At 49.6% G+C, this 24399-nt stretch overlaps 1 protein-coding gene across 1 annotated transcript in view; it reads right to left on the minus strand.

Moving 5' to 3' along the window:
- The window catches only part of LOC139276840 (E3 ubiquitin-protein ligase RNF123), a 413881-nt gene that overhangs the window by 12998 nt on the left and 376484 nt on the right, over positions 1 to 24399 (minus strand). The window contains exon 31 of the mRNA XM_070894838.1: positions 17870 to 17964. Within this exon, the coding sequence (XP_070750939.1) occupies positions 17870 to 17964 (95 nt within the window). The remainder of the gene's footprint in view (positions 1 to 17869; positions 17965 to 24399) is intronic.

Raw genomic sequence — 24399 nt, forward strand, 5'->3', positions numbered from 1 at the left:
AACCTGCATCCAATCAGCAGGCAGCTGATCGCCTAATGGAGGCAGTGATTTGTTTTTATTGGCACTTTAAAGCCAGCTTCCTTCCTACTTACTGTCCATGACATCAATCTGGTTCAATACTGCTTGTGACAAATGACCATGTTAACAATTATTTATCCGTTGACCTATGACTGGAAAGGATGCAGCTCTACAGTTTTGCTGATGGGTAACACGCCAATACACTGGGACCTTGTATCTAAAATTACTTGGATGACATATTTTGTTGCCTTTCCCTGTTGTTCTGTTGCAGCTGCTCAGTGCTACAGATCTATCAGCAACGCAAGGGCAGAAAACACTACCATTACACAGAGGGCCATTCAAGACAGACAGACAGACAGACAATCTGCCTGGGCCACTCCAGCCAGCAGCTGAGCACTGGGATGATCCACTCTCCCAGTCTGCTTCCCTCCTTCTCCAAGCCCAGCTGGTCAACAACTTGCCTTTATATAGCACCGTGAACATAGTAAAACCACCTTTCCGGGCTTCACAGAAATGTACTTGGACAACATTTGACACTGAGCCAAAGGATGGGACATTAGGATAGCTGTCCAGAAGCTTGGTCAAAGAGATAGGTTTTCATCAGTGTCTTAGAGGAGGAGAAAGCGGTCGAGAGATGGAGAGGTTTAGGGTGGGAATTCTTGCGATTAAGTGGCTGAAGGCACGGCCGCCAATGGTGGGGCAAAAGGAAGTGGGGATGCTCAAGATTCTAGAATTGGAGGAGTGCAGAGATCTCGGAAGGCTGTAGGGATGGAGGAGGTTCATCATCATCATAGGCAGTCCCTCGGAATCGAAGAAGACTTGCTTCCACTCTTAACATGAGTCCTTAGGTGGCTGTACAGTCCAATATGAGAACCACAGTCTCTGTCACAGGTAGGACAGACAGTCGTTGAGGGAAAGGGAGGGTGGGACTGGTTTGCCGCACACTCATTCCGCTGCCTGTGCCTGGTTTCTGCATGCTCTTGGTGACGAGACTCGAGGAGGAGGTTACAGAGATAGGGAATGGCGAGGCCATGGAGAGGATCAAACACATCCGACCACTCCAAACTGCTAAACCATTGGTCCAAGGCCAGCTCTATAAACTGACAGCCTAACTAGCTGGGCGGGTCAGAAGGGAGCTGAACCAGATTCTGTCACGGTTCTAACTGAAGTAACTTGGCACCTGGATCTGCTTCAGGAGATCCGCAGCCTCATCATTAACTTCCTCAACTGCCAGGGAACCAATGGCCGACATCGGTGAAAACACCACAACTAAAAGGGAGGCCGGGACACTATACTTATCAATTAGAGCTGCTGACACCCCTGGAATTCACATCTGCTTAAAATATTCCCTACATCATCTGAGAGATAAGGAAGAGAATGGATCCCTGCTCTGTGCACAATGTCACATAGAACATTGTGGCCCCACACAGCTCGGAGATCAACGGTGCGATAGATTTCACTCGACATGGCTCCAATCCTCCGGTGGGAAACAAGCAAACAAGGCCCAGCAGCCTGATTGTTTATAACCTTGGGCTCAGTAAGAGTCTTCTCCCCTCCCCCAGCTGGATATCTTCGCTCTCTCCGTCACAAGTGCTGTCTAAAATGGAGTAGGTCGTGGGCTAAGGACAGCAGAGAAACCTGTAACTTTTTTTTACACAGTCCCTAGCGCTCCAGTAACAAGCCGTGTGTAAAGAGCAGTGTGACATAACCACAGTCAAGGACAAGAAAAGGCCATCAGTCCATCAAAATTCTGAACTCTTCTGAACACACCTTTATCTGCTACATTATTCCAAACATTAATCACACTCACCCAAAACTCTGCCTCCCGTGACCTAACTCGCACCAGTCCCGTTTCACTCATTCTCGCTGACACTTGGTCAGTAACACCATCGATGTGAAAATCCCCCCTATCTCTGTAATATCCTCCAGCCCAACAACCCTCCGAGATCTCTGCGCTCCTCCAATTCTGGCCTCGTGCATCCCTAATTTTCATTGCTCTACATTGGCGGCCGTGCCTTAAACTTCCTACATCCTAAGCTCTGGAATTCCCTCCTTAACCCTCTCTCTCTTTAAGTTGTTCCTTAAAACCTCTCTCTTTGTCCAAGCTTTTGGTCATCTGTCCCAATATCTCTATGTGGCTCGGTGTCAAGTTTTGTTTGATAACGCTCCTGTGAAGCATCTTGGGATGTTTTACTATGTTAAAGGCACTATATATAATCATAGAATGGCTACAGCACAGAAGGAGGCCTTTCGGCCCGTCGAGCCCGTGCCGGCTCTCTGCAAGAGCGCCTCAGCCAGTCCCACTCCCTCGCCCTTTCCCCGTAGCCCTGCAATTATTTTTCCTTCAGGTACTTATCCAACTCCCTTTTGTAAACCATGATTGAATCTGCCTCCAGCTCCCTCAGGCAGTGCATTCCAGATCCTAACCACGCTAAGTAAAAAAGTATTTCCTCGTGTCGTCTTTGGTTCTTCTGCCAATCACCTTAAATCTGTGTCCTCTGGTTCTCGACCCTTCCGCCAATGGGAACAGTTTCTCTCGATCTACTCTGTTCCGACCCCTGATGATCAAATCTCCTCTCAACCTTCTCTGCTCTTAAATACAAGTTGTTGTTAAGTAAAAAGTTCCATCTAACGATTCTTTTTGAATTATGTCCTCTGCTCGCACTCAACTTGATTAACAATAAAGTCCTGTTCTAGGTTTGCCTCGTTCATTCATTTACTATCATGTACCTCATTGAGGTGTCCCCACAGCAGTTTTCTCAGTCTTAGTGGTGATGGTTGAGGGATAAATATTGGTCAGGACACCAGAGAGAACTCTCCTGCTCTTCATTATCAATAGTGCCTTAGGATTTTTTACGCCCATCTGAGGGGGCAAGTTTAACATTTCAACTGAAAGACGGCACCTCTGACAGGACAGTGTTTGTACACTGGGCCAGTGTTCCCCCACCAATATCAGTGTTCATACACTGGGCCAGTGCTCCCCTCTGGTACCAGTGATCATACACTGGGCCAGTGCTCCCCTCTGGTACCAGTGATCATACACTGGGCCAGTGTTCCCCTCTGGTACCAGTGATCATACACTGGGCCAGTGCTCCCCTCTGGTACCAGTGATCATACACTGGGCCAGTGCTCCCCTCTGGTACCAGTGATCATACACTGGGCCAGTGTTCCCCTCTGGTACCAGTGTTCGTACACTGGGCCAGCGTTCCCCTCTGGTACCAGTGTTCGTACACTGGACCAGTGTTCCCCTCTGATACCAGTGTCCGTACACTGAGCCAGTTTTCCCCTCTGATACCAGTGTTCGTACACTGGGCCAGTGTTCCCCTCTGATACCAGGGTTCGTACACTGGGCCAGTGTTCCCCGCCGGTAGCAGTGCCTGTACACTGGGCCAGTGTTCCCCGCCGGTGTCAGTGTTCGTACACTGGGCCAGTGTTCCCTGCCGGTAGCAGTGTTTGTACACTGGGCCAGTGTTCTCCGCCGGTAGCAGTGTTCGTACACTGAGCCAGTGTTCCCCGCCAGTATCATTGTTCATACACTGGGCCAGTGTTTCCCATCGGTAGCAGTATTAGTGCACTGGGCCATGGTTCCCCGCCAGTATCATTGTTCATACACTGGGCTAGTGTTTCCCATCGGTAGCAGTATTAGTGCACTGGGCCATGGTTCCCCGCCAGTATCATTGTTCATACACTGGGCCAGTGTTTCCCGTCGGTAGCAGTATTCGTACACTGGACCAGTGTTCCCCGCCAATATCAGTGTCCATACACTGGGCCAGTGTTCCCCGCCAATATCAGTGTCCATACACTGGGCCAGTGTTCCCCGCCAGTATCAGTGTTCATACACTGGGCTTCAGTGCTGCAGGTGAGGTCGGACCAGTGCATCAGAAAGCCCGCAATAACTTGTATCTCGTACTACACCACTCTTGCTCTGCATGCCAATATTTCATTGCCTTTACATAGTGTGGTGACAGCCAGTTAGAAAAGACTGATGGTAACGAGCCGAATCCTTCCCAGTCTCCCTATTCTTATCCTGTTCCATTCATTGTGTGCATACATTACTATCAGCTGCTTCCCATCTCCTGCAGCTCTCCCTCTCGGTCTCAGACCAGGATTGTCAATCTCCCTGCAACCGTGAGGGATTATGGAGCGTCCTCTTCAAATTTGGTTGCCCTGAAAAGTGTGTCAACATCCTCCACCTGCTTCACGATGACATGCAGGCCGTGATCCTGACCAACCGATCCACCACAGACCCAATCAATGTCCGGAGCAGGGCTGTGTCATCATACCAATGCTCTTCTCAATCTTCCTTGCTGCAATGCTCCATCTCACCCTCAGCAAGCTCCCCGCTGGAGTGGAGCTAATCTACAGAACAAACCGGAAACTGTTCAACCTCTGTCGCCTCCAGACCAGATCCAAGGTCGTCCCATCCTCTGTCATTAAAGTATATTGTGCAGACAATGCTTGTGTCTGCGCACACTCGGAGGCCGAGCTCCAAACCATCATCAACACCTTCATCGTAGCGTACGAGAGCATGGGCCTTACACTCAACATCCATAAGGCAATGGTCCTCTACTAACCTGCCCCCGCCACACAGCACTGCCCCCCCCCCCCCCCCCCGATTATCAAAATCCACGATGAGGCCTTGGACAAAGTGGACCATTTTCCATACCTCGGGAGCCTACTGTCAACAAGGGCAGACATTGATGACAATGTCGGTAGCACCGCCTTCAGTGTGCCAGTGCAGCCTTCGGTCGCCTGAGGAAGAGAGTGTTTGAAGACCAGGCCCTCAAACCCGGCACCAAACTCACGGTCTACAGAGCCGTAGTGATACCTGCCCTCCTATATGGTTCAGAGACTTGGACTATGTACAGCAGGCACCTCAAAGCACTGGAGAAGTATCCCCAACACTGCCTCCACAAGATCCTGCAAATCCATTGGCAAGATAGATGCACCGTCAGTGTTCTCGCTCAGGCCAACATCCCCAGCATCGAAGCACTGACCACACTCGATCAGCTCCGATAGACGGGCCACATTGTCCACATACCTGATATGAGACTCCCAAAACCAGCGCTCTACTCCGAGCTCCGACACAGCAAGCGATCCCCAGGTGGGCAGAGGAAACGCTTCAGGGACACCCTCAAAGCCTCCTTGAAAAAGTGCAACATCCCATCGACACCTGGGAATCTCTGGCCCAAGACCGCCCAACGTGGAGGAAAAGCATCCGGGAAAACGCTGAACACCTCGAGTCTCTTTACTGGAAGCAAGTGGAGGCCAAGCGCAAACAATGGAAGGAGCGCACGGCAACCCAAGCACCCAAACTAACCAGCCATTCAACCACCGTCTGCCCCACCTGCTACAGAGACTGTGGGTCCCGTATCAGACTCATCAGTCACCTGAGAACTCATTTTTAAGTGTGAAAGCAAATCATCCTCGACTCCGAGGGACTACCCAAGAGGAGAACTCTCCTACAGGCTGCGTGACTGTAAACCCGCAGTGGGAGCTTGGACTGAGATCAGGAAAGAGTGCTTCAATTTAGATATTACAAAGCAACAGGTGCTATGGGGCAGCCACTGAGCGCGTGATCTTTGGAGGAACTGCTGCGCTGGGAGAGGAACTGTGCGGGGAGACATAAGGGAGGATACAACCCGAATGTAAGACACCCATGTTAATTCCAGCCTCAAACAGGGATATCATTTTCCAGTCTTACACTGGAGTGTACACAGGGTTCTATATTCCATGTGTGCTGCCTTGTGTTGACATTTCAGTGTTGCTTTATCAGAGGTGCTGTCTTTTGAATGAGACGTTAAACTGAGGCTTCGTTTGTCATCTCAGGTGGACATTAAAGATCCCACTATTCGAAGAAGTGCAAGAGCGTTCTCCATCGTGTTCAGGACAACATTCCCTCCCCTCAACCAACACCATCTAAAGCCGATTGCCCGGTAATCTGCTAGTTGTGGGATCTTACTGTGTGCAAATTAGCTGCTGCATTTACCGACATAATGATGGGGACTACTTTTCAAAAGTAATTCATTGTGACGTGCTTTGGGTGATGTCATAAAGTGTTATATAGATGAAAGTTCTTTCTTTCTGTAGAATTTTAAAATTGTGGCAGCGTAAAATGAAATCCACCTCCACCTTGAAACACTGCAGTGGCTGCCACAGATAGTGTGACTGGGTCAACGCCTTTAGTCCCAACCAGTTATAGCTTCTTTGAAGGATAAAGAACTATTGGTATGCTGGTTCTATTTCAGCCACACAGGGGGAGGTGTGTTTTCCAACTGCTGTCAGGTTGGCTTGCCGTAGAGTGTGTGTGTGTATGTGTGTGTGTGTGTGCGCGCGTGAGAGAGGGGGATGAGGTTGTTTGTGTGCGTGTGCATGTGTGCGTGTGCGTGGGCATGTTTGTGTGTGTGCGAGGGCGTGTGTGTGCATGTGCGAGGGCATGTGCGAGGGCGCGTGCGCATGTGCGAGGGCGCGAGTGCATATGCGTATGTGTGAGTGCGTGAGTGCATGTGTGAGTGCGTGAGGGAGAGTGCATGTGTGTGTGCCAGTGTATGTGTGAGTGCATGTGTATGAGTGCACGTGTATGAGTGCACGTGTATGAGTGCACGTGTATGAGTGCGTGACTGCGTGAGCGAGAGTGCGTATACATGTGAGTGCGTGCGCTTATGCATGTGTGAGAGTGCGTGTGCGCGAGTGTGTGTTTGTGAGTGCGTATGTGAGAGTGCATGTGCGTATGTGAGTGCATGTATGTTGAGTGTAGGTGTGTGTGCGCATGTGTATGTGAGTGCGTGTGCATGTGTGAGTGTGTGTATAAGTGCACATGCGTATGCTTGAGCGAGCGAGCATGTGTGCGTGTCACTGAGGATGGAATGGTGATGCACCATATCGAGTGGTATAAGCCATGTTGCTCTGACTGGTCATTAAATAATTTTATCTCGTGCGCTAGTTCAACATCATTGTGGCTGCAGTGTGTACCATCTACAAGATGCACTGCAGCAACTCGCCAAGGCTTCTTCGACAGCACCTCCCAAACCCGCGACCTCTACTGCCAAGAAGGACAAGGGCAGCAGGTGCATGGGAACACCACCACCTCTACGTTCCCCTCCAAGTTACACACCATCCTGACTTGGAAATACATCACCGTTCCTTCTTCGTCGCTGGATCAAAATCCTGGAACTCCCTCCCTAACAGCACTGTGGGAGCACCTTCACCACACGGGCTGCAGAGGTTCAAGAAGGCGGTTCACCATCACTTTCTCAAGGGCAATTAGGGATGGGCAATAAATGCTGGCCTTGCCAGCGATGCCCACATCCTGTGAATGAAGAAAGAAAAGATCTCCTTGTGCTGGTCATTCAGCCCGTGCTGCCAGCCATGACTTTGTATTGACTGCTGCTAGCAGAGGGTGGTTAGGCAATCAGAAATCTGATGTGTTCTGCACTGGAGACATTAACCCAAGCCCAAACAATATTCACACCACTGATGGGAATTACGTGATCCAGCAGAGAGAGCACAGGCTGCAGTAGAGCTAAAAGATGCTGACTCAATACCATTCAATAGTGTGTGAAGCAGAGAGTGCCTGTGCTGTCAATTATTCATCATGATTCCATTCTCTCAGCACTGGGATTGTGCAGCTTACGTGTGTGTTAGTTAGATCTGCACTATCACTTTCGGTCAATCCATGGGAAGGTGACTGCCTCTGCTTTAGGCTACGGACCAAGAGCTGGAAAATGGGTCTTGGTCGGCCGGCACGGACACGATGGGCCGAAATGGCCTCCTTCCGTGCTGTAAATTTCTATGATTCTATGCTTTGAACAAAGATGGTTAGCTTTTCAAAAACAAATCAGATATCTGTCTGAAGGGCCAGGGCTCAGAGAGCATAACACTACCCTGGGTGAAAAGAGTTGGCGAGAGAATCAGGCAAAACAAAGAGAAATGGTTAGGTGATGCCAGAGAGTGAAACAAACTAACAGCAAAAACTGCATCAAACACTGGGACATCCTGTGATACAGGGTGTCAGACACCGGGACATCCTGTGATAGTGTGTCAGACACCGGGACATCCTGTGATACACTGTGTCAGACACCCTGTGATACAGTGTGTCAGACACCGGGACATCCTGTGATACACTGTGTCAGACACCCTGTGATAGTGTGTCAGATACCGGGACATCCTGTGATACACTGTGTCAGACACCGGGACATCCTGTGATACACTGTCAGACACCCCGTGATACACTGTGTCAGGCACCCTGTGATACACTGTGTCAGGCACCGGGACACGCTGTGATACACTGTGTCAGACACCTTGTGATACACTGTGTCAGACACTGGGACATCCTGTGATACAGTGTGTCAGACACCCCGTGATACACTGTGTCAGACACCTTATGATATACTGTGTCAGACACCGGGACATCCTGTGATACACTGTGTCAGACACCCTGTGATAGTGTGTCAGATACCGGGACATCCTGTGATAGTGTGTCAGACACCGGGACATCCTGTGATACAGTGTGTCAGACACCGGGACATCCTGTGATACAGTGTGTCAGACACCCCGTGATACACTGTGTCAGGCACCCTGTGATACACTGTGTCAGGCACCCTATGATACACTGTGTCAGGCACCGGGACACGCTGTGATACACTGTGTCAGACACCTTGTGATACACTGTGTCAGACACTGGGACATCCTGTGATACAGTGTGTCAGACACCCCGTGATACACTGTGTCAGACACCGGGACACGCTGTGATACACTGTGTCAGACACCTTGTGATACAGTGCGTCAGGCACTGGGACATCCTGTGATACAGTGCGTCAGGCACTGGGACATCCTGTGATACAGTGTGTCAGACACCCCGTGATACACTGTGTCAGACATCTTGTGATACACTGTGTCAGACACCGGGACATCCTGTGATACAGTGTGTCAGACACCCCGTGATACACTGTGTCAGGCACCCCGTGATACACTGTGTCAGGCACCCCGTGATACACTGTGTCAGGCACCGGGACACGCTGTGATACAGTGTGTCAGACACCTTGTGATACACTGTGTCAGACACCGGGACATCCTGTGATACAGTGTGTCAGGCACCCCGTGATACACTGTGTCAGGCACCCCGTGATACACTGTCAGGCACCCTGTGATACACTGTGTCAGGCACCCTGTGATACACTGTGTCAGACACTGGGACTGTTGTGTATGCATGTCTGTTTACATAGAAACATGCAAACATAGAAAATAGGTGCAGGAGTAGGCTATTCGGCCCTTCGAGCCTGCACCACCATTCAATAAGATCATGGCTGATCATTCCTTCAGTACCCCGTTCCTGCTTTCTCTCCATACCCCTTGATCCCTTTGGCCGCAAGGGCCATATCTAACTCCCTCTTGAATATATCCAATGAACTGGCATCATCAACAACTGTCTGTGGTAGGGAATTCCACAGGTTAACAACTCTGAGTGAAGAAGTTTCTCCTCATCTCAGTCCTAAATGGCTTACCCCTTATCCTAAGACTATGTCCCCTGGTTCTGGACTTCCCCAACATCGGGAACATTCTTCCTGCATCTAACCTGTCCAGTCCCGTCAGAATCTTATATGTTTCGTTGAGATCCCCTCTCATCCTTCTAAATTCCAGTGAATAAAGGCCCAGTCGATCCAGTCTCTCCTCATATGTCAGTCCTGCCATCCCGGGAATCAGTCTGGTGAACCTTTGCTGCACTCCCTCAATAGCAAGAACGTCCTTCCTCAGATTAGGAGACCAAAACTGAACACAATATTCCAGGTGGGGCCTCACCAAGGCCCCGTAGAACTGCAGTAAGACCTCCCTACTCCTATACTCAAATCCCCTTGCTACGAAGGCCAACATACCATTTGCTTTCTTCACCACCTGCTGTACCTGCATGCCAACCTTCATGATGTACCATGACACCCAGGTCTCGTTGCACCTCCCCTTTTCCTAATCTGCCGCCATTCAGAAAATATTCTGCCTTCGTGTTTTTGCCACCAAAGTGGATAACCTCATATTTATCCACATTATACTGCATCTGCCATGTATTTACCCACTCGCCGAACCTGTCCAAATCACCCTGCAGCCTCTTAGCGTCCTCCTCACAGCTCACACCGCCACCCAGTTTAGTGTCATCCGCAAAGTTGGAGATATTACACTCAATTCCATCATCCAATCATTGATGTATATTGTAAAGAGCTGGGGTCCCAGCACTGAGTCCTGCGGCACTCCACTAGTCACTGCCTGCCATTCTGAAAAGGACCCGTTAATCCCGACTCTCTGCTTCCTGTCTGCCAACCAGTTCTCTATCCACGTCAGTATATTACCCCAATACCATGTGCTTTGATTTTGCACACCAATCTCTTGTGTGGGACCTTGTCAAAAACCTTTTGAAAGTCCAAATACACCACATCCACTGGTTTTCCCTTGTCCACTCTACTAGTTACATCCTCAAAATATTCCAGAAGTTTTGTCAAGCACGATTTCCCCTTCATAAATCCATGCTGACTTGGACCGATCCTATCACTGCTTTCCAAATGCGCTGCTATTTCATCCTTAATGATTGATTCCAACATTTTCCCCACTACTGATGTCAGGCTAACTGGTCTATAATTACCCGGTTTCTCTCTCCCTTTTTTAAAAAGTGGTGTTACATTCGCAACCCTAATGTAGGAACTGATCCAGAGTTGATAAACTGTTGGAAAATTATCAATGCATCCACTATTTTAGGGCCACTTCCTTACGTACTCTGGGATGCAGACTATCAGGCCCTGGGGAATTATCGGCCTTCAATCCCGTCAATTTTCCTAACACAATTTCCGGTCTAATAAGGATATCCTTCAGTTCCTCCTTCTCACTAGACCTTCGGACCCCTAGTACATCGGGAAGGTTATTTGTGTCTTCCTTTGTGAAGACAGAACCAAAGTACTTGTTCAATTGGTCTGCCATTTCTTTGTTCCCCATTATAAATTCACCCGAATCCGACTGCAAGGGACCAACATTTGTCTTCACTAATCTTTTTCTCTTCACATATCTATAGAAGCTTTTGCAGTCATTTTTTATGTTTCCGGCAAGCTTCCTCTCGTACTCTATTTTCCCCCTCTTAATTAAACCCTTTGTCCTCCTCTGCTGAATTCTAAATTTCTCCCAATCCTCCGGCTTGCTACTTTTTCTGGCCAATTTATACGCCTCTTCCTTGGATTTAACACTATCCTTAATTTCCCTTGTTAGCCACGGTTGAGCCACCTTTCTCGTTTTATTTTTACTCCAGAGAGGGATGTACAATTGCTGAAGTTCGTCCATGTGATCTTTGAATGTTTGTCATTGCCTATCCACCATCAACTCTTTAAGTATCCTCTGCCAGTCTATTCTAGCCAATTCACGTCTCATACCATCGAAGTTACCTTTCCTTAAGTTCAGGACCCTAGTTTCTGAATTAACTGTGTCACTCTCCATCTTAATAAAGAATTCTACCATATTATGGTCACTCTTCCCCAAGGGGCCTTGCACAACAAGATTGCTAATTAGTCCCTTCTCATTACACATCCCCCAGTCTAGGATGGCCAGCTCTCTGGTTGGTTTCTCGACATATTGGTCTAGAAAACCATCCCTAATACACTCCAGGAAATCCTCCTCCACAAGTTTGATTAGCCCAATCAATATGTAGATTAAAGTCACCCATGATTACTGCTGTACCTTTATTGCACACATCCCTTATTTCTTGTTTGATGCTGTCCCCAACGTCACTACTACAGTTTGGTGGTCTGTGCACAACTCCCACTAACGTATTCTGCCCCTTGGTATTCCGTAGCTCCACCCATACCGATTCCACATCATCCAAGCTAATGTCCTTACTTACTATTGCATTAATTTCCTCTTTAACCAGCAACGCCACCCCGCCTCCTTTTCCTTTCTGTCTATCCTTCCTAAATGCTGAATACCCCTGGATGTTGAGTTCCCAGCCTTGGTCACCCTGGAGCCATATCTCCGTGATGCCAATCACATCATACCCGTTAACTGCTATCTGCGAAGTTAATTTGTCCACCTTATTCCGAATACTCCTCGCATTGAGGCACAGAGCCTTCAGGCTTGTCTTTTTAACACACTTTGATCCTTTAGAATTCTGCTGTAAAGTGGACCTTTTTGTTTTTTGCCTTGGGTTTCTCTGCCCTCCACTTTTACTATTCTTCTTTCTATCTTTTGCTTCTGTCTCCATTTTATTCCCCTCTGTCTCCCTGCATAGGTTCCCATCCCCCTGCCATATTAGTTTAACTCCTCCCAAACTGCACTAGCAAACACTCCCCCTTGGACATTGGTTCCGGTCCTGCCCAGGTGCAGACTGTCCGGTTTGTACTAGTCCCACCTCCCCCAGAACCGGTTCCAATATCCCAGGAATTTGAATCCCTCCCTTCTGCACCACTGCTCAAGCCACGTATTCATCTGAGCTATCCTGTGATTCCTACTCTGACTAGCACGTGGCACTGGTAGCAATCCTGAGATTATTACTTTTGAGGTCCTACTTTAACTGCTAGTTCCCTAAATTCGTCTCGTAGGACCTCATCCCGTTTTTTACTTATATCGTTGGTACCCATATGTACCACGACAACTGGCTGTTCACCCTCCCTTTTCAGAATGTCCTGCACCCGCTCAGAGATATCCTTGACCCTTGCACCAGGGAGGCAACATACCATCCTGGAGTCTCGGTTGCGGCCGCAGAAACGCCGATCTATTCCCCTTACAATCGAATCCCCTATCACTATTGCTCTCCCATTCTTTTTCCTGCCCTCCTGTGCAGCAGAGCCTCCAACGGTGCCACGAACCTGGCTGCTGCTACTCTCCCCTGATGAGTCATCCCCCTCAACAGTACCCAAAGCGGTGAATCTGTTTTCCAGGGGGATGACCACAGGGGGCCCCTGCACTACCTTCCTTGCACTGTTCTTCCTGTTGGTCTTCCATTCCCGATCTGGCTGTGGACCCTTTACCTGCGGTAAGACCAACTCACTAAATGTGCTATTCACATTATTCTCAGCATCGTGGATGCTCCAGAGTTCATCCACCCACAGCTCCAGTTCCACAACGCGGTTCGTCAGGAGCTGGAGGCAGATACGCTTCCCCCACACGTAGTCGTCAGGGACAGATTTCCCACATGGTACAGGAGGAGCATAACACGTGTCCGAGCTCTCCTGCCATGACTTAACCCCTAGATTAACTTAATTTGGCAACAATGCTAAAGGTTACTTACTGAAATAAAAAAGAAAAAGAAAAGCTGCTTATCAATCGCCAGCCAATCCTTTACTCCCTTGACTGTGACGTCACCTTTCGATTTCTTTTTTGCCTTCTGTCCCCGCTGCAGCTGCAAAAACACGCCTCTCTCCGACTGCCGCTGCCTCTCGACATCCCGCTGGGCCTTTATAGGCCTCACTCACACTGCTCCCGCCTTTCTCCGACTGCCGCTGCCTCTCGACCTCCCGCTGGGCCTTTATAGGCCTCACTCACACTGCTCCCGCCTCTCTCCGACTGCCGCTGCCTCAGGAACACCCGCTGGGCCTTTATAGGCCTCACTCACGCTGCTCCCGCCTCTCGCCGACTGCCACCGCCTCTCGACCTCCCGCTGGGCCTTTATAGGCCTCACTCACACTGCTCCCGCCTCTCTCCGACTGCCGCTGCCTCAGGAACACCCGCTGGGCCTTTATAGGCCTCACTCACACTGCTCCCGCCTCTCTCCGACTGCCGCTGCCTCAGGAACACCCGCTGGGCCTTTATAGGCCTCACTCACGCTGCTCCCGCCTCTCGCCGACTGCCACCGCCTCTCGACCTCCCGCTGGGTCTTTATAGGCCTCACTCACACTGCTCCCGCCTCTCTCCGACTGCCGCCGCCTCAGGAACACCCGCTGGGCCTTTATAGGCCTCACTCACGCTGCTCCCGCCTCTCGCCGACTGCCACCGCCTCTCGACCTCCCGCTGGGCCTTTATAGGCCTCACTCACGCTGCTCCCGCCTCTCGCCGACTGCCGCTGCCTCAGGAACACCCGCTGGGTCTTTATAGGCCTCACTCACACTGCTCCCGCCTCAGGAACACCCGCTGGGCCTTTATAGGCCTCACTCACACTGCTCCCGCCTCAGGAACACCCGCTGGGTCTTTATAGGCCTCACTCACACTGCTCCCGCCTCAGGAACACCCGCTGGGTCTTTATAGGCCTCACTCACACTGCTCCCGCCTCTCGCCGACTGCCACCGCCTCTCGACCTCCCGCTGGGCCTTTACTGTGTGATGTCTGTAACACTGTATGCAACATTGAATGTACCCTTGTACTGTACACACCTTACCGGTACACAAGAGGGTGCTGTTGCTGGAGACCCAAGGTTGCCTGCACACGGCAGGAACCCAGTATAAAAGGGAACTCACAGCTTGCTGTTCACACTCAGGAGCTGGAATAAAGGACTGCAGATCTGCAGAGTTTAAGTACCATACCCTGCCTCGTGGAGTCATTACTAAAGGTGCCTACATGCACCACAACTGGCGACAGGAATACGGGATCACGAACTACACGCTCAACATGTCTAACCTCAGCAAGTTTCAGCAATTTACAGAGGGGGAAGATTGGGATGCTTTTGTGGAAAGATTGGAACACTTCTTTATAGCCAACGACCTGGACGGGGACACACCGGCCACACTACCGAACAAACGCAGGGCCGTCCTGCTTAGCAGTTGTGGGCCCACCATCTACGGTCTCGTCAGGGACTTACTAGCCCCGGAGAAGACAACCACCAAGAGCTATGAGCAACTTGTAACAATCATACAGGAACAACTAAAACCGAAAGAAAGCATCCTCACAGCCAAGCACCGGTTCTACACTTACCGGTGACCTGAGGGCCAAGAAATTGCCAAATATGCTGCACACTTAAGAAGACTAGCTGCACCGTGTGAGTTTGGCGACCACCTTAATGAAGCACTAAGGGACATATTTGTCATCGGAATCGGCCACGAAGGCCTCCTACACAAATTGCTCTCTGCTGACATCACAGTCACCCTGCAGAAAGCAATTCAAGTGAGCCAGGCCGACATGGTTTCAGCCAGCGACTCCAGGCGAATACTGACCCAGGACTCTAAACCGGCGAGCACAGTGCACTGCATGGCTACTTCTAAAGGCAGAAATGCTGCCCCGAGTCCCGCAACCCTGAGTCCGCCACATGGGGCAAACTGGATGGCCCAGTGCTGGCGCTGTGGAGGAAACCACAGGACCCACCAGTGCCACAACAAAGACTATGCATGCAAAGGCTGCAAAGAAAAAGGGCACCTTCAGAGAATGTGCAGAAAAGGCTGTACTCACCGCGTCTCTGATGAGTTGACTAATCACCGGGGCTCCGACACAGATGAAGATCTGCTCTAACTCTGGGAGAGGAGTATGGAATCTTCACCTGCTCCACCGGAAGCTCTCCGTGGATGATGGAAGTGCACATCGACGGGGTCCCAGTCTTCATGGAGATCGACACAGGGGTGAGCCAGTTTGTGATGAGCCAAAATACCTTTGAAAAAATTTGGAGGAATCCTGCCACTTCACCAAAACTGTCTCCTGTTCAGGCAAAGCTGCTCACCTACACCAAAGGTAAAATCCAAATCGTTGGCAGTGTAGACGTCCAGGTCTCCCAGGGCGGCGCGTTGCACAAACTTCCCCTGTGGATTCTAGCCGGTGACGGTCCCACGCTGCTGATGAACCGGGTCCACATCAGGCGAAGTGGTGCTGTGGAAGAAAAGAGCACCACAGCCTGCCTGCAGCAAGACCACAGAATGACTGCAGCACCACAAGCATGTGGAAGACAGGAGCACCACAAAATGGCTGTTGCTTGATGTGCAGCAGACCTGCATTCAAAATGCGAGTCAACATGGAGGAGCATCATGTGACATCGAGCGGCCAATCGGATTTGAAAGCTCCCTTAAAGGAGGCCGGTAACCAAAAAAATTTAAAGGGGAAGTTCCAACTATTTGAGTACATGGACTTTAAAGCTAAAGATGCAATTAAAGGGTGCAAGTATGAAAATGTATGCAATGTAACCATGAATTGTGATGCTGGTTTAACTAATGTGACTAATGAGATGAATACAGGTGTCAGTAAGGTTAAGAACAAGTTTATTATGCTTAACAATAATGATAGAGATTGTGAAATGCCTAATGTAACCATGTCTGTTGAAACCAGGACACCCAAAAGTGATACAAGTGCAAGAATGTATAATGCAGGCGCGACTATGTGTGATCAGAGCCAAGGTGTCATGTATACCGGTAGGACACTGCCAAAGGACATTGGGTCCTACAGGGACCATGCTAATGCCAATGGAATCCCACTGTGGGAGACCCCCAGGTCCAGCAGGCTACCTGACCATGTAGCCTGGACCTTTGGAACGAATGTGATGCCCCTTGCAGGACACACAAACAGGCAGTGGGAGCAGACCCACTACAGGGTCAGTGGTCAATGGGCAGCCCAGCCACCACCAATGGCAACCGGCACCAGACCAGCCCTACAGCCCCTGGCCACCAGGGCCAACACCAGAAGCATGAGGCCAATACCCTCCAGCTTCCCTGGCAAACCGTGGGATGACCTGACCCTCATCCCCAATGGTGGACAAGGAGCCCACCCAGTCTTGTGGCCCTGCCCACCAGCCCACAACTACCCACATCACAGTGTATACACACCACCCACTACTGCCATGGCTACCTCCCTGAGAGATCCCACAACAGTGTCACCACTTGGTTTGTGTGTGAGGGAGGGGAAACGTACGAGGCCAGTCTCAAGCACAGGGGTCACACCTGGCAACCACACAACCCTCACCACAACACCTCTGATCACCTCCCCTGGGCATGACAACTAGGATATGAAAAATGCTCAGGGGGGAGTATTGTTGTGTATACATGCCTGTTTACTGTGTGATGTCTGTAACACTGTATGCAACATTGAATGTACCCTTGCACTGCACACACCTTACCGATACACTAGAGGGTGCTGTTGCTGGAGACCCAAGGGCTGCCTGCACATGGCAGGAAACCCAATATAAAAGGGAACTCACAGCTTGTTGTTCACACTCAGGAGCTGGAATAAAAGACTGCAGGTCTGCAGAGTTTAAGCACCATACCCTGCCTCGTGGAGTCATTACTAAAGGTGCCTACATACACCACAGGGACACCCTGTGATACACTGTGTCAGACGCCCTGTGATAGTGTGTCAGACGCCCTGTGATAGTGTGTCAGACGCCCTGTGATACAGTGTGTCAGACGCCCTGTGATACAGTGTGTCAGACGCCCTGTGATACAGTGTGTCAGACGCCCTGTGATACAGTGTGTCAGACGCCCTGAGATACAGTGTGTCAGACACCCTGTGATACAATGTGTCAGGCACCCTGTGATACAGTGTGTCAGGCACCCTGTGATACAATGTGTCAGACACCCTGTGATACAGTGTGTCAGACACCGGGACATCCTGTGATACAGTGTGTCAGACACCGGGACATCCTACATCAGTTACCGGGGCTCCGTGTGTTAAACTCTAGGACAGCCTATAATAACCTGCATTCAACATGCTGACCATGATGCTGTTTAATATGCTTTACATTGTATATTGCATATCAGATACTCAGTATGTTTGAGTTTCTGATTTCTCACACATTTCCAAATCTGCAATCTGGTACCCAGGAAACCCTGGGGCTATGTTCCTAGCCTTTGCTCGCATTAAAAGCCGGTTGATTGAAATGCTTCACACTGCTGGTGCCATGAAAAGGAACCAGTAATAGAAGAGGCAACAAACAGGTATAGCACTGCCTTGGCATGTGCTCACTGCTCTGTGCGGTACTCACCAGTGCAGTAGCAGCAGCCTGCTTAGACTCACGGGTTAGATGGGAGAGCAGACTTTCAACCTTCCCCAGCTCCTCCATGCTGATATAATCTGGGTCTGTAGAGGAAGAAACAAAGGTACATTCAATCACAAGCATATCCTGAAACAGATCACATATAAAGCAATCCTAACATGAGGAATTCCCAAAGGTTGTGGTAATGGTCAGAAACATAGAAAATAGACGCAGGAGTTGGCCATTCGGCCCTTCGAGCCTGCACCACCATTCAATAAGATCATGGATGATCATTCACCTCAGTACTTCTTTCCTGCTTTCTCTCTATACCCCTTGATCCCTTTAGCTGTCAGGGCCATATCTAACTCCCTCTTGAATATATCCAATGAACTGGCATCAACAATTCTCTGCGGTAGGGAATTCCACAGATTAACAACTCTCTGAGTGAAGAAGTTTCTCCTCATTTCAGTCCTAAATGGCTTACCTCTTATCCTTAGACTGTGACCCCTGGTTCTGGACTTCCCCAACATCGGGAACATTCTGCCTGCATCTAACCTGTCCAGTCCCATCAGAATTTTATATGTTTCTATGAGATCCCCTCTCATCCTTCTAAACTCCAGTGAATACAGGCCCAGTCGATCCAGTCTCTCCTCATATGTCAGTCCTGCCATCCCGGGAATCAGTCTGGTGAACCGTCGCTGCACTCCCTCAATAGCAAGAATGTCCTTCCTCAGATTAGGAGACCAAAAATGAACACAATATTCCAGATGAGGCCTCACTAAGGCCCTGTACAACTGTAGTAAGACCTCCCTGCTCCTATACTCAAATCCCCTAGCTATGAAAGCCAACATGCCATTTGCCTTCTTCACTGCCTGCTGTACCTGCATGCCAACTTTCAATGACTGATGTACCATGACACCCAGGTCTCGTTGCACATCCCCTTTTCCTAATCTGCCGCCATTCAGATAATATTCTGCCTTTGTGTTTTTGCCACCAAAGTGGATAACCTCACATTTATCCACATTATGCTGCATCTGCCATGTATTTGCCCACTCACCTAACCTGTCCAAGTCACCCTGCAGCCTCTTAGTGTCCTCCCACAGCTCACACCGCCACCCAGCTTAGTGTCATTTGCAAACTTGGAGATATTACACTCAATTCCTTCATGTAAATCATTAATGTATATTGTAAATAGCTGGGGTCCCAGTACTGAGCCCTGCGGCACCCTACTAGTAACTGCCTGCCATTCTGAAAAGGACCCATTTATCCCAACTCTCTGCTTCCTGTCTGCCAACCAGTTCTCTATCCACGTCAGTGCATTACTCCCAATACGATGTGCTTTAATTTTGCACACCAATCTCTTGTGTGGGACCTTGTCAAAAGCCTTTTGAAAGTCCAAATACACCACATCCGCTGGTTCTCCCTTGTCCACTCTACTAGTTACATCCTCAAAAAATTCTAGAAGATTTATCAAGCATGATTTCCCTTTCATAAATCCATGCTGACTTGGACCGATCCTGTCACTGCTTTCCAAATGCGCTGCTATTACATCTGTAATAATTGATTCCAACATTTTCCCCACTACTGAAGTCAGGCTAACCGGTCTATAATTACCCACTTTCTCTCTCCCTCCTTTTTTAAAAAAGTGGTGTTACATTAGCTACCCTCCAGTCCATAGGAACTGATAGACTGTTGGAAAATGATCACCAATGCATCCACTATTTCTAGGGCTACTTCCTCAAGTACTCTGGGATGCAGACTATCAGGCCCCAGGGATTTATCGGCCTTCAATCCCATCAATTTCCCTAACACTGCATTACCAATGATGTACCTTTGAAGTGGATTCCCTGTTACAATGTAGGAAATGCAGCAGCTAATTTGACAAACAGTAAGATCCCACTAACAGCAAAGCAATACTGATTAGATGATCTATTTTACTGATGTTATCTGAGAAATAAATGAATTGGCCATGATGCCGGGAGAATTCCCTGCTCTTCTGGTTGACATGGTTGTTCCGTTGACATGGCAACTGTGGCTGTTCCATTTCCTGCATTTCTGCTCTCACCCCTTCCACTCCCTCCCAGAATCACGATAGGTTCCCCTTGTCCTCACCTTTCATCCCACCAGCCTCCACATTCAAGGGATCACCTCCGCCATTTACGCCTTCTCCAGCGTGATCTCACCAACGAACACATCGTCTCCCCGCTGGAGGGACTGCTCCCGCTGCGAGACTCTGGTCCCCTCTTCAATCACCCCAACACCCGCTCCCCTTCTCATGGTACCTTCCCACAGGAGATGCAACACCTGCCCAACACTCCTTCCAAGTGAAACAGCGATTTACTTGTATTTCTTGCAATTTAGTATACTGTATTCACTGCTCACGGTGCGGTCTCCTCTGCATTGGGGACCAAACGCAGATTGGGTGACCGCTTTGTGTGACCCCGAGCTTCCGGTCGCCTGTCACTTTAATGCGCCGCTCCACTCTCACTCTGACCTCTCCGTCATCAGCCTCTTAGACTGGTCCAACAAAGCTCAACATAAGCTCGAGGAACAGCACCTCATCTTTCGATTAAACACTTTACAGTCTCCTGGACTCAACATTGAGCTCAACCACTTCAGACCATAACCTTTTGTTTCTTATGAGGATAGGTTGAGTAGATTGGGCCTATACTCATTGGAGTTTAGAAGAATGAGAGGTGATCTTATTGAAACATACAAGATTCTGAAGGGGCTCGACAAGGTAGATGCAGAGAGGGTGTTTCAACTCATGGGCAAATCTAGAACTAGGGGGCATAGCTTTAGAATAAGGGGTCGCCCATTTAGAACTGAGATGTGGAGGAATTTCTTCTCTCAGAGGGTTGTGAATCTGTGGAATTCACTACCCCAGAGAGCTGTAGAGGCTGAGTCATTGAATATATTTAATGAGGAGATAGACAGATTTTTGAACGATAAGGGAGTGAAGGGTTATGTGGAGTGGGCGGGGAAGTGGAGTTGAGGCCAAGATCAGATATTAAATGGCGGAGCAGGCTCGAGGGACCAAATGGCCTACGCCTGCTCCTATTTCTTATGTTCTTATGTTTAACACCCTGTCGCCCTGGAACAGTTTTTGAACCAAATGAGCTCAAAAGTTGATTGTTAATTCTTTCTTCCTTCCTTTAGTGGTTGGGCTAAGATTCATCCGAATGTGATCTTGTCCTGACGTACAATTATAGAAACTATCCTGAAGGAGTAGATAAGAAGCAGGACCCCCCTCATTTTCCCTTTGTCTGAGTGCAGACTATTGACCAGGTGCTCCCAGTTCCTAGCTCAGATGGATGAGCTCGGCACTGACTTGGGATTGACCCGTGGACCTTCCTGGTCAGCGCCACACTGACAACGCGTTTCCCCACTGAATGACTGAGGTGTGCTAAACACAGGCTTGTACGGACACCTGCTAATATCGGGCTTCCATTGCTCAGTAACTGGCTACAGCGCGAGTGGGCAGAGCCCGCCCAATATCCTCACTTCTCCCTGATCAGCATTTCCACAACAGAACAGCACACTTCTCATGTGAGAACAGTTCCCACAAGCACATGTTCCACAATTTCCAGGACCCCATGTAATGTAAAATCGTTAGTATTATGTATGCACACCTCATCAATGTTTAAGACTTGCCACAGAGGGCACACCTGTGGGAGACCTAAGGGTCACCTGTGCACCCTGGGCAAGCAGGTATAAAAGGCAATCCACCAGGCTGCTTCCTCACTCTGGAGTCACATTAAAGAGACCAAGGTCACAACAGTTTGAGCTTACAACACAGTCTTGTGGCGTTATTCTGAACGTAACAATTGGCAACGAGTTACAGATCACAGACTTTCATGTGGTAATGGCCGCCGTTAGTATTCTTGAGAGATTTGTTGAGGGTGACGCCTTCGTTGAGCGTCTCAACCAGTACTTCTTGGCCAAAGAGCTGGACATGGCTGAGACGGCGGTCAAGCGCAGGGTGATTCTCCTCACCGTATGTGGGTCTTCAATATATGGCTTCGTCAAAAATCTGCTGGCACCGGACAAACCAACGGACAACGGACTTACACAGAGCTGTGCACGCTGGTTCAGGAACACCTCAAGCCGAAGGAGAGCATCCTAATGGGCAGGTATCGCTTTTACACGCACCATCGCTCCGAGGGCCAGAACGTGGTGAGCTTTGTCGCCGACCTGAGATGCCTTGCAGGACAGTGCAAATTTGCCGGATCTTTGGGGGAAGTGTTGCGGGACTTTTTCGTGCTTGGAATCGGCGACGAGGTCATTCTTCGCAAACTACTATCTGCCGAATACCTAGATCTGAGCAAGGCCATCACAATAGCCCAGGCTTTCATATCCACGAGCGATAACACGAAAGAGATATCTTCACAGCAACGAAGCTCACCGGCAAGTACCATGCATAAAATAATGCCTTCAGCAGGCAGAACTGTACACGGCAGGGCCTACACAACTGGAGAGGCCAGGCCTAGGGTGACTCAGAGGCCACTGTGGGGTGTGAATGCGTATCCATTAACACCATGTTGACGCTGCAGGGACAGTCATTGAGCCCATTAATGTCGATTCAAGCACTGTGTGTGCAAGGGCTGTGGAACAATGGGGCACCTCCAGCGAATGTGCAAACGACCTCTGACTCACCATGTGGCAGAGTCAGCAGAGGACGACCAATCCAGCGAGGATCACGCTGAACCAGTAGTGTTATGTTCAGAATAACTCCACAAGACTGTTATAAGCTCAAACCATTGTGACCTTGGTCTCTTTAATGTAACTCCAAAGTACGGAAGCAGCATAGTGGATTGTCTTTTATACCTGCTTGCCCAGGGTGCACAGGTGACTCTTAGGTCTCCCACAGGTGTGCCCCCTGGTGGCAAGTCTTACACATTGGTGAGGTTTGCAAACAAAACATCATTTCCCCCCCCCCAACTCTTACATAGAAATATAGAAAATAGGTGCAGGAGTAGGCCATTCGGCCCTTCGAGCCTGCACCGCCATTCAATGAGTTCATGGCTGAACATGCAGCTTCAGTACCCCATTCCTGCTTTCTCGCCATACCGCTTGAACCTCCTAGTAGTAAGGACTACATCTAACTCCTTTTTGAATACACTTAGTGAACTGGCCTCAACAACTCTCCGTGGCAGAGAATTTCACAGACTCACCACTCCCTGGGTGAAGAAGCAGCCCCCCCCCCATCTCGGCCCCAAATGGCCCACCCCCCATCCCCAGACTGTGACCCCTGGCTCTGGACTTCCCCAACATTAATAAGAACATAAGAATTAGGAACAGGAGTAGGCCATCTAGCCCCTCGAGCCTGCTCCGCCATTCAAAAAGATCACAGCTGATCTGGCCGTGGACTCAGCTCCACTTACCCGCCCGCTCCCCATAACCCTTAATTCCCTTATTGGTTAAAAATCTATCTATCTGTGATTTGAATATATTCAATGAGCTAGCCTCAACTGTTTCCTTGGGCAGAGAATTCCACAGATTCACAACCCTCTGGGAAAAGAAATTCCTTCTCCTCGGTTTTAAATTGGCTCCCCCGTATTTTGAGGCTATGCCCCCTAGTTCTAGTCTCCCCGACCAGTGGAAACAACCTCTCTGCCTCTATCCTGTTTATCCCCTTCATTATTTTAAATGTTTCTAGAAGATCACCCCTCATCCTTTTGAACTCCAACGAGTAAAGACTCAGTCTACTCAATCTATCATCATAAGGTAACCCCCTCATCTCTGGAATCAGCCTAATGAATCGTCTCTGTACCTCCTCCAAAGCTAGTATATCCTTCCTTGAGAGTGGAGAGCACCAGTTCCAACTGTCACAGGACAGAGAGTGGAGAGCACCAGTTCCAACTGTCGCAGAGAGTGTGGAGAGCACCAGTTCAAACTGTCGCAGGACAGAGAATGGAGAGCACCAGTTCCAACTGTCGCAGAGAGTGTAGAGAGCACCAGTTCCAACTGTCGCAGGACAGAGAGTGGAGAGCACCAGTTCCAACTGTCGCAGGACAGAGAGTGGAGAGCACCAGTTCCAACTGTCACAGGACAGAGAGTGGAGAGCACCAGTTCCCACTGTCACAGGACAGAGAGTGGAGAGCACCAGTTCCAACTGTCGCAGAGAGTGTGGAGAGCACCAGTTCCAACTGTCGCAGAGAGTGTGGAGAGCACCAGTTCCAACTGTCACAGGACAGAGAGTGGAGAGCACCAGTTCAAACTGTCGCAGAGAGTGTGGAGAGCACCAGTTCCAACTGTCACAGGACAGAGAGTGGAGAGCACCAGTTCCAACTGTCACAGGACGGGAGAGTGGAGAGCACCAGTTCAAACTGTCGCAGAGAGTGTGGAGAGCACCAGTTCCAACTGTCACAGGACAGAGAGTGGAGAGCACCAGTTCCAACTGTCACAGGACGGGAGAGTGGAGAGCACCAGTTCCAACTGTCACAGGACGGGAGAGTGGAGAGCACCAGTTCAAACTGTCACAGGACAGAGAGTGGAGAGCACCAGTTCCAACTGTCGCAGAGAGTGTGGAGAGCACC

Source organism: Pristiophorus japonicus, chromosome 12 (genome assembly GCF_044704955.1).
Source record: "Pristiophorus japonicus isolate sPriJap1 chromosome 12, sPriJap1.hap1, whole genome shotgun sequence".
NCBI lineage: Eukaryota > Metazoa > Chordata > Chondrichthyes > Pristiophoridae > Pristiophorus > Pristiophorus japonicus.